Source organism: Myotis myotis, unplaced genomic scaffold, assembly GCF_014108235.1.
Source record: "Myotis myotis isolate mMyoMyo1 unplaced genomic scaffold, mMyoMyo1.p scaffold_m19_p_13, whole genome shotgun sequence".
Taxonomy (NCBI): Eukaryota; Metazoa; Chordata; class Mammalia; order Chiroptera; family Vespertilionidae; genus Myotis; species Myotis myotis.
In genome coordinates this window covers 49060919-49076010 of record NW_023416317.1, presented here as the reverse complement: position 1 = coordinate 49076010, position 15092 = coordinate 49060919, and the positions used below count along the sequence as shown (strand labels likewise).

Genomic DNA, 15092 nt, shown 5'->3' with positions numbered 1-15092 from the left:
GGGGAGGGCAAGTGGGAGGCGGAGCGCCCAGACTCGCAGGGGGCGGCGGTGGCAGCAGGAAAACCCCGCGCAATCGCGGCGCTGGAGCGCGGACCTAAGTGCGGAACACACTCGGGGGCTCCGCAGCCCGGGCGGGACGGGCGGGACGGGCGCTGGGCCACGTTGCGGGCTGTAGACCTGCCCCGGGTGCCCGCCCTCCGCCGCCGGCCCCGCCCCCCGCCGCGCCCCCGCCCCGTGGCCACCTCCCCCGCCCCCGCCTCCTGCAGGCCCGGGACGTGCCGGGCTGGCGGGCGGGCGGGCGAGCGAGCGAGGGGACGGCGTCCGGCGCACTCACTTCCGCGTCCCGCCGCCCTCGGCCCGCGCGCGTCCAGCCGCCGCCGCGATCGATCGGACAATAGGCCGCCCGCCCCGGCCGCCGAGAACTTCCCGCCGCCCGGCCGGCGGTGCGCGGGGCCGCTCCTGCTCGGCGCGGGCGCGATCCCAGCCCCGCGGCCGCCCGGGAAGCCGCGGGGACCCAGCGCCCAGGACGTACCTGCGCCTCCGGCCGCGCGTCTGGCGGCCTCTACGCTCTGGGTAAACCCGCTGCACCCCGGACCCTTCCGCGCCTGCTGCCTTGTGCGTTTCCGAGTTTGGTTAAAGAGGATGTGACTTTTTGTTTTGTTTTGTTTTCCTATTCTTTTTCCTTTTATGATTTGAAAAAGAGAAAACGCAGAGTAAGCTGGGACAGGGAAGCGCCACCATCTGCCCCCACGTGGACACTTCGGAGGGGAAAAGAAGTTGCAGGAGAACTTGGTGCTTCTGGCCTTGAGGCCTCGACTGGGGCTGGACTCTAAGGCCCGGGGTCATGACTCTGACTTTGGGCAGGTGGAGGGTGTTACTTGTTCTGGGCTGGACTTGAACCCCCTGTTCTTGGCCGCCCCCTCAAACACACACACACACACACACACACACACACACACACATACATACACTACCCGGCCCCTGGCCTAGGCCTCCACACCCCTCAGCAACATGGACAAGTACCAGGACCTGGGCCTGGAGGCCAGTAAATTCATCGAGGACCTGAACATGTACGAGGCTTCCAAGGATGGACTCTTCCGAGTGGACAAGGGTGCAGGCAACAACCCGGAGTTTGAGGAGACACGCCGGGTGTTTGCCACCAAGATGGCCAAGATCCACCTTCAGCAGCAGCAGCAGCTCCTGCAGGAGGAGACCCTGCCCCGGGCTGGCGGCCGAGGACCTGTCAACGGCGGGGGCCGCCCGGGCCCGCAGGCCCATCGGGAAGCTGGTGCAGGCAGCAGGCTGACCATGGACGGCGCTGCCAAGCCCCCTCTGGCTGCCTCGACAGTAGCTTCTGGGACAGTCACCACCGTCGCTGCTGGGCAGCCCGTGTACCCAGCCCAGGAACAGAAGGCCAGGCTGTATGGCCACACCAGGCCTAGCAGCCAGGACTGTGGTTCCAAGGAGAGCCCGGCCAGTTCCGAGATGTCCGCCGTCCACGGGCTGAGCCCCTGCGAGGACCCTTCCTGCCTCACCCATGGAGACTATTATGACAACCTCTCCTTGGCAAGCCCGAAGTGGGGTGAAGAACCAGGAGTGCCTCCCGGCATCAGGCTGGGTGTAGGGACTGGGTGGCCTGGCGCCCCAGGCGGTGACCCATCACCACCCACACCCTCCAGGGACCCTTACCTGTACCAGCCGCAGTTCTCCCCAAGCTCCAGCCGGTCGTTTGAGAGCGGCCAGGACGGTGGTGGTGATGGCCGCAGCAGTGAGAAGCCAGCGGGTCTTTGGACCACTGCCTCCTCCCAGTGGGCACGCCCTGGCCTTCCCTCCCCAGGCCTGGAGAACGGGGCCCTCCTGGGGCCCACTCAGCCCAGAACCCCGTTTTCAGGGAGCTGCCCCAGTCAAGGAGCTCTTCCAAGAACAAACTCGGGGGCACGGAGTGAGGTTTCAGGCACGATGCCCAAACTAAATGCGCACCCTCAGTCCTGGTTCCAGGATGGGCCCAAATCCTACCTTTCTAGTTCTGGGCCATCATCTTTGCCAGCCAGCATGGACAGTTTGCAGCTGGATGCCGCCCCTGGGCTGGGTCCCAAGCCTGGCTGCACAGACCCTGGCACTGGTCCCAAGCTCAGCCCCATCAGCCGTGTCCCTCCAGTGATGTCCACCCCACTTGAGTTATCTTGTAAAGAAGGTCCCGCTGGCTGGTCTTCTGAGGGTGGCCTGGGGTCTGTGCTCCCAGAGAGCCCCAGCCCCCACAGAGTGAGGCTGCCCTGCCAGACCCTCACCCCGGGTCCCGAGCTTGGGCCCTCGACTGCCGAGCTGAAATTAGAAGCCCTCACGCAGCGTCTGGAGCAGGAGATGGATGCTCACCCGAAGGCCGATTACTTTGGTGAGTGAGAGGCCAATGGAGTTGCCCGCAGGGGGTGATGGGGTTGCCACCAGGGATGCTGTAGCTCTCGAGTGGCCTGCCCTTTTTTTTTGCTTCCTCTTTCAGCTACTTCTTCTGATTCAGAAACTTGAAAGCATCCCTGGCAGAAAGCGGATCTTGCAGCTGGGGGTTACCCATGTGTGAAGGGCGAAGCCGGGTGGGATCGCTTGTGACTGCTTTCAAAAAAGGGAAATGCTGTGACTTCGGTTTTCAAGGGTTTTGGGTGTGCCCTCGGGCCTCACGGTGACTGGCTCATTCAGACTTGAATGGGAGCAGCTTTCTCTGGTCCCCATGCCCCTGAGCGGTACCTCAGTAGTTGGCTGGGCCAGGCAGGTCTGGCTATTTGAGGATCAGTGGTCAGGCAGGGGCTCTGTAAGGCTGTGTGTGTGTGTGTGTGTGTGTGTGTCTGTCTGTCTGCAGGTACCGTGTGTAGTTGAGGCAGGTGTCACACTAACATGAAACTATTTGTTCTAGAGCAGTGGTTCTCTCTCTAGCCCTTCCCCTGAGGATGGGTAGAAATGTAAATTATAGGGCGCCACCCCAGACCTACTACTTCAGAAATTGGGGTGAGACCCGGCCATCCGCATGTTCACCAGCCAGGTGAGTGAGCCTGACATTCGAGGAAATTTGAGACCCGTGGACGAGCTGCCTCCTGACTCAGCCCCCCACACCCACCCGGTTCCCGCCAGCCCGCAGATTGCTGACCATAGGATGGAAGGTGCTCCTTTCTGGTTTTGCTCAAACTTGCAGATTTTGCTTTATGTTCTTTTGAAACCACACGCTCTGGGAGACGGCTGGCTTCGGCTCTCTCCGCCCAGGGCTTGGAGGCCGCGGGAAGCAGCGAGCGAATCTTCTGTGGAGTAAGGCTGTGGCCGCTCAGAGGGGACCTAATTGAAAGAGCCTATTTTTAGAAGAGTTTGGGGGTTGTTTTTGTTTTTTTGTTTTTCATTTTTGAACTCTGGATTCCTGGGGTCACGATTTCTCCCTCTGAGGCCTGAGAGCCCTGGGAAGCCGAGTCCCACTGGGGAGACCGTCTGCTGAGTGGACAGCAGGGGCAGGGGAGGCCCTGGGGGTGGGGGTGGGGCGGGGAGGCTGGCTGCTCCCAGCCTCCCTGTTCTCTGTGAATGGACGATTCTGTCCCTAGGTGGGCATCGGGTCCCAGGCTCCCGTGGTAACACTATGTTCTTTTTTAAAAAAATATATTTTTATTGATTTCAGAGAGGGAGGGAGAGGGAGAGAGAGATAGAAACATCGATGATGAGAGAGCACCATTGCTCGGCTGCCTCCTGCACGCCCCACACTGGAGATCAAGCCCACGTGGGTATGTGCCCTGACGGGGAATCGAACCGTGACCTCCTGGTTCATAGGTCAACACTCAACCGCTGAGCCACGCTGGCCGGGCTGGCACTGTGTTCTTGCTCCTGAGAGCCTCGAGGTGGCCACGTCACCCCGCACTGGGTGACTTTTGGTGGTTGATGTTTTCGAGCACGTGGCGTCATTTCGCAGAGAACTGCCTCTTCTCCGCAGATGGCTCCCTTTGGGGGCTAGGGCTGAGCTGGCAATACTGTGGGTTTTTAAATTTAGGCTTTGGTTTGATTCTTTTGTTTCAAGCTGCTTAAACAACAAGACAACGGCTTTCTTTTTTCAGGGAGGCAGGATTACACTCCGGATGAGAGCGGATGTATTAGTGAACACCATTCGTTCATTCCACACGTACCTACTGAGCGTCTCCCCTGGGGCACAGAGAGAAGGGGACAGACAGAAACGGCCTCCCCGAGAGGACAGTGCAGTAGAGGAGACAGGACGTGAACAAAATAAAGAAGCCAGTTTAAGGGGAGGAGGGGATAGAAGAGCCGCAGGGCAGGGAGGGTTCCAGTTTTAAATCAGGTGGTCAGAGAAGGTCCCATCCAGATGGAGGCATTGAGCAGAGACATGAAGGAGGCGAGGGAGTGGACCACACGTCTGCCCAGGGAGAGGGCGTGCTCAGTGCTCAGCGGGGCAGACAGCAGGAGCGGAGGCCCTGGGGCCTGGGTGGGGCCAGGCGCTGGGCTAGACACTTGGCGTGGACTCTTTAATTTACTCGTCACAGCAACCCTTGGACGCAGGCTCTGTGGTTACGTCCACTGCGCTGAGGAGGAGACCGAAGCTCAGCGAGGCTCCATTATGTCCCCGAGGTCTCCTAGGTGGTGCCGGGTGTGGTGGGATGGGAGCCCCCCGCTTAGCCGCCAGGGCCATGCCTCTCACAGCATTGCCAAGCTGCCCCCCAAGGTCACCTGTGAAAACCCCATTCATTCATTCATTCATTCATTTTTATGGCTTTTTCAAAATTGGGGCAAACATTACGTAACAAAATCATTTTAAAGTGAACACGTCGGTGGCATTTAGTACGTTCATCATGTGCAAGCAAACGCCACCTCTCCCTAGTTCCCAAGCATTTCGTCATCCCCAAAGGAAGCCCTGCCCCCGTAGAGCTGTTGCTGCCCCCCCGCCCCTCTCTCCCAGCCCCCAGAGCCACCGTGCTGCTCTCTGCCTAGATTTACTGTTCTGGATATTTCATGTGAAGGGAATCGTTTGCTTTCTTGACTGCATTATTCACATGTAGAAAGTTCCAAAGACGTAAAGATACATGTGGTGAATTATTAATCTTCTTTCCTCCCCTGTTTCTGGCTGTGTATAATGAAAATATGTATCTCGGCCCGTGACGGTGGTGGCATGCTGTCACCTGCTCTTTGTCTTTGCCCCTGAGCAGTGTGTTGGCAGTTGCCCCGTATGGGCATGTGTGGAGTTGGCTCAGTCACCGCCATGGGCATGTGCCCCGGGTCACTTAAGCAGCCCCCCCTGGCGGGCCTTTAAAGGGGCCGTCTGTGAGGTGCACACGGAGCTGTGGGATAAACTCCCGGGGGTGGGGTTGCGGGGCTGGGGGCTGTGTGCCCTTCAGCTGCTGCCTGGTGGCTCTCTGTGGAGCCTGTGCCGGGAACCCTACCCACTGCCCAGCATGGAGGAGAGGGCCTGCCCATGCCTGGTGGCAGCTTCCATCACTCCGTGTGACTGGCCGGGTGGCATAGGCCGTCTGTCCTCTGAGCATCCGGCAGTCGGCTCTGGGCCCAGCCCCACCGTGGGGCCTTGAGCGAACCCTGCTCTCCTCCAGGCCTCCACCATCTGTGGGACAAGGAGGCTGGGCCGGCCGAGGGGCTCGCCTTCCCTTCCCCAGATCTGGGGTCATTGGAAAGACTTGGGCTGCCCCGCACCCTGCAGTTGTTAAATAATGATGAGCTTGTCCTTCACATAGAAGAATATCTGCAGACACGGCTCTTGCCAGAGGGTCAGGGTAAGGCACCGTCGTGATCAGTCGATGTTGTTGTTCTAGCCAGAAGCAGAGCAAAGTGTGTGTGTGTGTGTGTGTGTGTGTGTGTGTTACGGAGGCCCTTCCTGGGGCAGACACAGGTGTCCTGTGGGTACTTGACATTGTGCATGAACTCGGGAATCCCCACCTTTGAGGACACTGAGTCTGAGGACACCTCTGTTTCCAGTTATTGATCAGTGGTCACCGCGGACTCTTCTGGCACTTTCTGTGGCCGTCCTTGTGGATTCATGACAACCTGGTCCTACGGGGGTGTTTCTCCCCCCCTCGTTCTTCTCCGGGAGTCCTCTGTGGTCTCTTGTGTCCTTCTGTCCACGAGGAAAGCGTTCAGGACAGACTAGATGCTGCGAGGAGAACGTCCTCGGGTTTCCCGCCTTCCCGGCCTCGCTCTTGGGGGAAGCCGCCCGGTGCCATGGGGCTTCTGCTTAAGCACCACTGTTTACAGTGCAGAGGAAGGGAGGAGGACAGGGTGCTTTTGTGTAATCTTTCCCGCCTTTTCCTCCGCACGTTCATCTTCCTTGCACGGGGTCTATCCTCCTTTCTAAGGAGAAAGGACACTCATCAGCCGCCTGTCACAGGCTGGGTCTCCTGGAAGCGGCCTCTGAGGCAGAGGCTAGCGTGCAGGGGGCTGCCTGGGACCTTACCTGTGCGGGGAGGGAAAGGTGCGGGCGGGCAGAGGAGAGCCCCAGCCGCCACGCGGGCCTGCCTGCCTGGGTGACCCCAGATACCCCCAAATGCCAGGCAGGTCAGTAAACCTGAACCTGTGCTGAAGTGGAGGCGGCACAAGGTTATCGGCCCTCAGGCTCTGTCTGAGGAGCTGGCGTGACCAAAGGCCATCGCCTTGGAATGCGCCCGAATTCCTTCTGGAGACACCGGGCCGTCGCTTGGATCCAGGTGTCCGTTGCCATGGCAGTAAATTCCTGATCCTCCGGGTGACGTTTGTAAGTGGCACCCAGGACTCCAGCCCCGCCTGTCTAGCCCTGCGGTGCACACCTGGGCTCTGGGGACACCCAGCCCTTTAGAAATTGGAGCCTGTGTGCATTTTCTTAGTAGATCTGGCAATCTTCCCCTCAAAAGCAGGAGGACATATGTCTTTTAACTCCTTCTTGGTGTATAATAGACACATATTGTAGATGCTCACCCAGTGGACACACCCATGTTACCTGCGCCCAAATCGAGACACCGACAGGACCAGCACCCAAGAAGCCCCCGTACCTGCGCCCCTTACAGTTGTCGTCACTCTTGAAAGATAACCATCGCCGTGACTTCCAACAGTTTTAAGCAAGCGTGTGATTTGAAGTAACTTCTAAAACCTTAAGCGAGTTTAAAAACGTTTCATGGCAGGTTTGGGGATGAATGGGCAGCGCGTGGGGGTCAGAGTGCAGATGGGCTGTGGATAGCAAGGAACCTGGGACACCAGCACGGCCAGCTCCATCGCCGCCCACTGCGCTGTCCAGCTCGCTCTGCCCTGTGGCTGCTCCTGTGTGGTCAGTGGTCAGGGCTCGGACACTGATCCCCTGTGTTCTCCGAAGGAATGGAATTCCCATCATCCTTTCGCCCCATCCCTTTCTGCCATCTCTGTCCGTGGGATCGCTCTTCAGAGGTTCCAGGGCGAGGATGATCACCGCCCGCATCTCGTCCAGGGGGGTCCATCTGTTCGCAGTGTCCGCAAGGGGCTCGGTCAGGCCCCCGCGCGCTCAGCACCAGTGCTGCCGGGAAGGGCGCGAGAGGTCAGGCCCAGGCCATTGCACTCGGTGGTGACACCGTGGTTCTCCTGCCGTGGCTGTGCCCCAGCCCATTGCTCTCGGCTCCCGTCACACCCGCCGACCCCTGACCTTGTGTTCCCTCCCACCACGGGGTTCTTGCCCTTGACCTTCCCCAGCCAACGTCCTCTGGCCAGCACGGTGCTCCCGCCCCTGCGGTCCCCTGGGGGCCTCGGTCTCCAGCTGCAGGTCCTGACATCGGTTTCCCACGGTGGCTGCCTGGTCCCGTCGGCATCTCCCTGAGGTACTCCCTCCTCGGGATGGTGTTCCTGCCGCGCTCCTGCGGGACCAGGAAAGAATCTTGTGTTCCCATCTGTTTCTCCTGCTCTCCTTAGCAATCCAGAGCTGAAACTGACCTCAGGCAAGGCCATTCTCGCCAGAGGTTTGTTTCTCAGTTGTATTTCTTCGCACGTGTTGACTTAGGGCTCCTGCACAGGAGACGGAACTGCGGGAGCAGGGCAGGCACTGGAGAGTGAGGAAGCCGGGTGTTCCGGGCCCGGCCCACCAACAGCCCAGGTGTGGCACTGGGCAAGCTGCTTTCTCTGCGCTGGGCTGGCCGCTTCTGGCCAGTTGAGTGCCTGGTTTTCAGCTGACCTGGGGAGCAGGAGCCGGGCGGCAGCCTTGCCGGCCATGGCGGGAATTGAGAGCTGCACAGAACCACCCCCCTTCCCGGCCTCTACAGAATCAAAAATCACTTTTTAAAAATGTTTTCAGTTGCAGACACTTTCAGTTGTAAGTGGTAATCACTTGCACTGCAGATAGTCTGGGAATACATACAGTTACGCTTAAAACAAGAAGCATGAGTCACTGGCATGCCTGCCGTCCTCAGAACCGTCAGTCTGAGATTTCTGCAGAAAGTTCCCGGTGCAGAGCCGCAGCCGGAGCCTGGCGGGGTGTGGGATCTGGCAGGTTGAGGGCTACGGGCTGCGGGATGCGGGCTGCGACCTGGGCTGTGCTGCTTGGCCCTCTGGCCCGAGTAGAAGCGTTTTCTGAGCGAGAGGCCAGTTTGCTCTGCAGAGTGCGTCTGATGAAAGTGAGATGAGAAAGGAACAAACACGGGCCCACTGTGTGGCCTGGTCGCCTCCCCAGAGGCCTTTTGAGACTCTCGTTCTAGTTGAACTTGGGGTCCTCAGTGCGGGGGAGCAGCTGCGAGCACCGGTCGTGGGGCTCAGTGACCTTGTTTTTCCTGGCGTGTCCCAGGCCCCCTCCGTGGACTCCTGTCATGTCCTCGGCAGTTCTGGGTCTCCGTCTGGGCCATCGGACATGGGCAGTGGCTTGGGGCCTGGTACTGTCGGGGCCCCACAAGGTGGGGCCTCAGTGGATGTCTGTTGAAGGGATGGGGGCTTCTGTTAGGGTGTGAAGGGGAGGGAGAAGGGATTTTTAGCTGGGGTGCTGGCTCTGAGATCGTCTTGCTGAAATCTGTTGAACAGTTGCCTTGTGCCAGGCACTTTGCAAATCATCTCCTGTGCATTAGCTTGTTTAATCCTCCCAATGACCCTGTTTCATTATCCCCATTTCATAGATGGGCAAACTGAGGTAACCAGCCTAACGCATTTAGTAAGGAGCTGTGCTGAGTGTGGCTGCTGAGTCTGAGGTCTTGGCCACTGTGCCCGCTGACCCTCAGTTCCCGGGAACACAGCGGCTTCCTGGCCAAGGGAACTTCAGGGGGGTCTGTGGCCACAAGTGGGTCAGGGCTGAAGCCTTCCCTTTCTCTGTGGAGCAACAAGGAAGGCGTGGCATGGAGGGGCACCCGAGCTGGCTGGAGGAGCGGGGTCCCATGCTTGGAGCTCTGCCCCTCTCTGCAGGGTGGTGATGGAGCCCTGGAGGTCAGGGGCGCATACAGGCGCTACACCGTGGCCTTGACTGCCCACAGCCCCTCAGGTCCCTGACTTCTCATGCTCTTCTGAAGGGTGTGGGTTAGGGCGAGGGGCATGCTCTCAGGGTGCTTGTGTGACTCCCCCAAGTGTTGTGGGCAAGGATGGGGGGGTGCCAGCCCAGGCAATTCTTGGGGACAGTTCTGATGCTTTGGTCTAAGGGTCGGTATCAACCCCAGGCTATGTGCAAAGGCAATGAACCCAAACTTGGGATGGAACGATGCTTGGAGGCCGTCTGGCAAACCGACAGAAACTTTACCCTAAAGCAAGGCGGGCCTCGAAGTCTCCAGGCGCGTCACGGGGTGGGGGGGAGTGGGGGGTGGAGAGCACTTGCCAGCAAATATTTATCTCCGCTCCAGGTTTTGTATTTCATGTGTCCCCTCCCAGGGACGCCAGCTGGACACAGGTCTCAGGGTCAGCGTGGAAGGCTGGAGACTTTCGGCCCGAGTGTTCCAAAGCGAATGCTTTTAGGATCCGTGGCCAGGTTATTTTAAGTTTTGAGAGCCACGAGTTTAGACTTGGCCCTGTTCCTTCCTCTCCCTTCTTGTTCTGTGGGTGTCCCCGGGGAGGGCCAGGGCGGCTTACTCCCCTGTTGGGGGCATATCAGAGGTCTCTATCTTCCTCCCCAAAAAATATATAGAACGTTCTGGAAGCCTGCCATGATGCTGCCTGTCATTCAAAAGAAGGGGACTTGAGTTTAGCCTGAGTCTCCCTGCAGCTGATCCCAGGGGTGCAGAGACCCAGGTAATTTGAGGACCAAGAGGACATGGCGCCCCTGTGATAGTACAGGCCCTGAGTCGGGGTGGACGCCCCTCACAGCAGGCTCTGGGCTGGACAGCGCGTGACGGTCATTTCAGCGTGACGAGACAGTAGCGGATTTGCCATTTGCCTCCCGAAGCTCCTTTGTTCTCTGGAGCCTCCTGTCTGCTGAGCTGACAGTTACCTGTCAGTGGATGGAGCCCAATTGTGACCCTATTGGCTCACATGAGGGTGAGCACTGGCCCAGGGCCAGGTGGAGGTTTTGCATCTGCTGACATGTCGCCTGCTCTGCTCCCCGCCCCCCTCCCCCGCGCCCCCCCCCCCCCCATGCACCTCAGTTCAAATTGCTCCCTGATGATGCCGTAGGAATGAATTTAGAAAGAAAGGATTTCGGGCGGTCCAGCTGGCGGCGGCCATGGCCGGGCTCCAGGGCGTTTGCTGACGGAGCTGTCTTCACCTTGGCCTCGCGGGCAGCAGGGGAGCAAGCTGCAGCTGTGCCAGCCAGGGCACCTTTCCTGCCCTCCGCTTCCTCCCCTTATGGGGAGTGGGCGTCCTGTGCGCGTTATGATTCTGTTTGCGTTCCCATGCTGCGGGGCTGAGGGCTGTGGGTGATGGTGTTTGGGACCTGCTTCAGACACTGTGTGGGGCGTGTGTGTCCGTTGTTGAACTTGGAAGAGGAGCCAGCAACAGAGTGGAGTAGCCTGGGGTGACGAGGGCGTGAAAAACCCGTGTGTCAGTGGGCACGCCCTGGGCCGCAGGCGAGTGGCTGGCGATGGCAGGCACTTTTTTTATTTGGTCCACAGGTCCCTCCCTAAGATCATCGTGTCCCAGCCAGGGTGACTCAGAAGCGCCCTTCTCCCACCAATAACGCTTGCTCATCGTTGGCCTGGCCCATGGAATCAAAACGACATTCCTTTGGGGGGGGGCGGAATTTAAGCTCTCTGATAAAGAAGCTCTTAAGAAATAAGGAAAATGAGGCAATAAAACTAAACACTGAATTAGTGATAAGATCTAAAATCTAAGACGCAAGGCATGGTCTATAGAAGTGACTCAAAGTGTTTGTTGAATGAATGAATCATGATATGTATTGGTAATGTTATGCAATCAGAATAAAAATTGGAAGCGTTGGCTTAGCAGTACATTGTAGTGGGCCGAGACACAGTGAATACCATATGTAATATCTCGGTGACGTGCTCAGCGGTAGCTCTGACGCCCTGGGCTGACCTCAGTCGGACCCTGACGTGTCACAGATGAAGACGAGCTTATTGGGCGAGGACTGGGGTGAGGTGGCTATGGTAGGTGGGCCAGTGGAAGCCGAACATGGAGGTGCTGGACCTCAAAGATCGTACAGGAGAAGTCCTGTTCCCTGTGCGCCTGGGAACCTGCCCACATTTTGAGGAGAAGGGAATTGTAGTCGCCGGCATGTAACCTGCGTGAGCCTGGTGTTTCTGTCTTGCCTGGCCGGGCGCAGCTCTGCTGCTGGGGGTGTGGGGGTGAACCCAGTGCGTCACTGACTCCTGTTGCATACCCATGGCTCTCACCTTCCCGCCCCTGCCCTTCCCCAGACCTTTCACCCACCTCTGTCCACCACCATATCCAGTTCCAAGCCCAATCACCAGTGCCCTCAACAGCCTTTTTGGAGCACCTACTGTATATAGGGGACTGAGTCAAGATTAGTGGGGCTCCCTTTGTACACAGAGCCTTACTGCCTAGCTCCCCCTGCTGGAAGGCGCGCTCCATGACAGGGAGGCATCTGTCCTGTTCACTGTTGTGTCTCCAGGGCCCCTCCTCCCCTGCCTCCCTTCCACACTCTCTAAAAAAATCAATGGAAAAAATATCCTCGGGTGAGGGTTTAAAAAATAAAAATAAAGAAAGCTGCCCAGTCCAAATTGAGCTGTGCTCTCCGTGTGAAATAGACCTGGATTGTGAAGACTTGGTATGTGGGGGGAATGTAAACGGCGCGTCAATATTTTTATATTGACTTTGTGTTCAAATGAGAATGCGTTGGCTATACTGGGCTAAGTGAATGTATTTTAAAATTGGTTTCACCTGCTTTTACTTTTTAAGCGTGGCTACTTGGAAATGTAAAACCACAGATGGCCTGCAGTGTGTTCCTGTTGGATGGGGCTGTGCTGTGTGAAGCATTTGGAACTGGGTGTGGCGCATGGGGACTGCTTACCGTGCGAGCACTTACCATGCACTTACAATGATTATTTTCTCCAAATATCAAAGCGTCTTTACCTTGTCCCATCTGAGAGCCAACCCCAACTGATTTCATTCAAATCCACAAATGTTTATTTTTTTCTTTTTAAAAATATGTTTTTATTTATTTCAGAGAGGAAGGGAGAAAGAGATAGAAACATCAATGATGAAAGAGAGTCATGAATCGGCTGCCTCCTGCACGCCCCCTACTGGGGATCGAGCCTGCAACCTGGTCATGTGCCCTGACCGGGAATCAAACTGTAACCTCCCTGGTTCATAGGTTGATATTCAACCACTGAGCCACGAAGGCCGGGCCAAATCCATTGTTATTTGTCCAGGGGAGACAGATTTCATGATTGCCACCCCCCGCCCCTGAGCTCACTGAGGCTCACGTGAGCTCTGATGGACGAAGAAGACACCCTGGGGCCCTGAGCTGGTGTCTGCATGGGGCATGACCCAGCAGGTGGTCATGCAGCTGAGCCAACTTTCCAGAACCTTAAAAACACTCTGTGCAGCGAGTAGAGGCAGTGCATCCAGAGACTGTGCCCCCCCCCCCCCGCCCCCGCCCTCCTGCTGCAGTTAGAGAAGTGAAAACTGCTGTTTCCTGTCAGGTGGGAGGGAGGGCCCTTTGGGATCCAACTCCTCTGGGGCCCTAGCTGACAGGCTGCCCACACCCTGCGCCTTCTGCCAGCCCTGGAGGTCTTGCCTGGGTGCGGGCGCAGGCGCGGGTGACCCAGTCAGGGCAGCTTTCCCGGCAGCTTCCAAAGACCCCATTGTCCGGGGCCTGTTCTGACGACGCAGCTGAGGCTGGTCGCTCAGGTGGCCGGCTTACACAGAGGCCCTTTGTCGGTGCGCCATGGAGGTCAGTTTTAGAGCCGTCAGCCCCTCCTCTGCCCGTGGCCTACCTGTGCCTGCCACCTCTCCAGGTTACCCAGGCCTGACAGTGGGCATGGGCTGTGGGGAGAGGCAGCTCCGCCCCAGTGTAGAGCCAGACAGAGAGCCAAGGGAGCACAGGATGAGGCGGGAGAATGGGCCCGGCTCTGCGCTGCGGGCGTCTCACCTCCGCACTGGACACGCCAGGCCTCTGCTGACCATCCCAGCCCTCCCCCACCTCTCAAGGGAAGGGGTGTCAAGGAATTTGTGGCCGTGTTTTTAAAAAACGTACATTTACATACAGTGAAATGTTTAGTTCCTGGAGTTTGGGCAAATGCATGCACCCGTGTAGCCCACACTCCTATCAAAATATAGCAAGTTCCACCCGCCGCTGTGGCTCAGTGGTTAGAGTGTTGGCCCAGGAACCAGGAGGCCACAGTTCACTTCTTGGTCAGGGCACGTCTGGCTTTTGGACTTGATCCCCAGTGGGGGGCATGCGGGAGGCAGCCGATCGATTTTGTTTCTCTCTCATTAATGTTTCAACCTCTCTATCCTTCTCCTTTCCTCTCTGAAAAATTCGATAAAAACGTATTTTAATTTATATATATATATATATATATATATATATATATATATATATTGTATATATGAACTTCCAACCCCAGAAAGCTCCCTCATGCCTCTTCCCAGTCATTTCCCTCCCCCAGGCAACCACTGTTCTGACTTTTCCATCCTTTATCCGTTGGCCTGTCCTAAAAGGTGATATAAATGGATTCCCACAGCATTCGTATGTAGTCGGCCCTTATTACTCAGGGCGTGTTTTGCGAATTTGCCTACTGGCTAACGTGTATTTGTAACCCGCAAGTCAATAGTCAGCTCTTTGGCGGTCGTTTGGGGACATGCCCAGGGCAGTGAGAAAGTTGGGCTGCCCGCAGACGTTCCGGTTGAGGCCTGGACGGTGAACAAGTGTCCCGTGTGTGGTCTGTGCAGTGGCACGCTTTTTTGCATTTTTGTGCTCTTTGTTGTGACCCAAGAGCCGCGCTGAAGTGCTGCCCGTATGCCTGAACGTGAGAGGGCTCTGACATGTCCTAACGGAGAAAACATGTGTTACATAAGCTTCATTGAGGCGTGAGTCACAAGTACTGTTGGTGTGAGCTCAGTGTTAATAAATCAACAGTATTTACTAAGTAAGGCGTCTTTAAACAGAAACACGGGTGAAACAACGCTAGGTACTGATTGGTTGGTGAAAACGCGACCAGAGGCTCGCGGGAACCTAACCTTGTGCTTCCTCTAGGATCCACGGTTCAGTATCTGTGAACTCAGTATCTGCGGTGACTTTATAGGAGGCGACTTTGGGGAATGACGAGAATCCTGTAGTGCTGCAGCCTGGGCTGTTAAATCACCGTGTCCAGTGGTGTGAAGCTTTTTTAAAAACTATATTCTTGTTGATTTCAGAGAGGGAGAGAGAGATTGAACCCACAACCCGGGCATGTGCCCTGACTGGGAATTGAACCATTACCTCCTGGTTCATCGGTCAATGCTTAACCACTGAGCCACACCAGCCGGGTGGCGTGAAGGTTTTTAAGGCTCCCCCGCACGTTGTCCCACACTGCCTTCCAGAAAGTGGTCCACTTATACGTCTGCTAACAGAGCTCCGAGCGCCCTTTTCTCTTCCCTCGGGGACAGCTGTGATTGTTTTCCATCTTTGCCAGCGTCAGTGACAGGTGGCATCCCTCCTTGGTGTCTGACTCCTGGCAAGGTGGCGCATCTCTTCCTATGCAGGTGGGCCATTCCCGTGTCAGATTAGAGCTGAGAAAGCAAATGGGCCT

The 15092-nt window shown here is 57.3% G+C and overlaps 1 protein-coding gene across 6 annotated transcripts in view; it reads left to right on the top strand.

The window, feature by feature from the left end:
• Nucleotides 1-263: 263 nt before the first annotated feature.
• Nucleotides 264-15092, top strand: part of LIMD1 (LIM domains containing 1) — a 45519-nt gene continuing 30690 nt past the window's right edge. For 2 of the 6 annotated variants that reach the window (XM_036333082.1, XM_036333085.1), the window contains exon 1: nucleotides 264-2392. In XM_036333082.1, the coding sequence (XP_036188975.1) occupies nucleotides 1012-2392 (1381 nt within the window). In that variant the 5' untranslated portion in view covers nucleotides 264-1011. The remainder of the gene's footprint in view (nucleotides 2393-15092) is intronic. The other 4 variants (XM_036333081.1, XM_036333084.1, XM_036333086.1 and 1 more) reach the window with 3 other exon arrangements.